This window comes from Octopus bimaculoides, chromosome 18 (assembly GCF_001194135.2).
Source record: "Octopus bimaculoides isolate UCB-OBI-ISO-001 chromosome 18, ASM119413v2, whole genome shotgun sequence".
NCBI lineage: Eukaryota > Metazoa > Mollusca > Cephalopoda > Octopoda > Octopodidae > Octopus > Octopus bimaculoides.
The window spans coordinates 20,145,758-20,146,962 of NC_068998.1; the positions used below are offsets into that span (position 1 = coordinate 20,145,758).

Below are 1,205 nucleotides of genomic sequence, written 5' to 3' on the forward strand. Positions count from 1 at the left end.
GAATGTCTCGTCAAATGGCCTACAAATGCATTGAAGAATGTGCATTAGACATTGTTAACACAATCGACAGTCTGATCGGTTTGTGCAATGCAATTGTTCTTCTCTTGCAAAACCTCGTTTGGTGACAACCTGCAGTAAAATATTTTATACAAAAAACATTGGTTTTTATGCGAAAACCTTTTTCTATATGAAGAAGTTTCAGTAATATATAATTCAGTTTCCGTGGGTGTATGTAAAATCTACTTTGTGAAAGAATTAAAAAGAACACTTGCTTTGTTTAAATGTGTGTGTGTGTCTGCGCGTGCGCGGATGCGTGCGTCTGTGTGTGTATTTGGATATATAATAAATGCATATGCTGTATACAAATACATATTCATGCACACACATACACACACGCATGTAGGTGTGTGTGCTTGTGTTAAGAGACTATTTGTAAAATAGTGCAGTTGTACAGAAGAGAGAACGAGTGAGAGAGAGTGTGAGGGACAGAGAGAGAGAGGGGGAGAGTGAGTGAGTGAGTGAGATTTCGAAAGAGGGCAAATAACCACTGCTGCCGAAGAGAAGCTGAAAATCTTCGAACTGAAATTATATAAAGAGATTGCTGCCAATCTATACTTTCAGCGCTTCGTGACTAATAATCTATTTTTATAAAATTTAGAGTATCTACCACAATTTAGGAGGCCTTTCTTTGATTTTTTTTTTTTACATTTTAACTCTTTTATCTTTTCCTTGTTTTGTCATTAGACTTCGATTCTGCTGCGGCACCGTTTTGAAGACTTTTTTAGTCAAAGGAATCGACATCAGTACCTATAATTTTATCTTTAAGCTTACTTATTCTCTCGGTTTTCTTTTACCGAAGTGTTAAGTAACGGGGATGTAAACACACCAACACTAGTTGTCAAGCTCTGGTGAGGGCCAAAGACATACATACATACATACATATATACATACATTAGAGGAAATGGACAACAAAAACCAAGGCAGGACGAGTATCTCAAGTCATTTATAATAATTTAGGGTAATGTGAATTTGAAGCCTTACACCTGTTTCTGAGATGTCCCAAGTGATAAGCTAGCATGTCCATACACTGGGTATAGCGTCATCAGAGACAAGGTGAGTACGTATGAAAGTTCCAAGCAGGGAAATTCGCTGCTTACAGCTTATAAGGAATAAAATAAAAGAATATATATATATATATATATATA

The 1,205-nt window shown here is 36.2% G+C and overlaps 1 protein-coding gene across 1 annotated transcript in view; it reads left to right on the forward strand.

The window, feature by feature from the left end:
* The first annotated feature begins 2 nt into the window (after positions 1-2).
* The window catches only part of LOC106875600 (aminopeptidase N-like), a 219,321-nt gene continuing 218,118 nt past the window's right edge, over positions 3-1,205 (forward strand). The window contains 1 exon segment of the mRNA XM_052974545.1: positions 3-78. Within this exon segment, the coding sequence (XP_052830505.1) occupies positions 3-78 (76 nt within the window).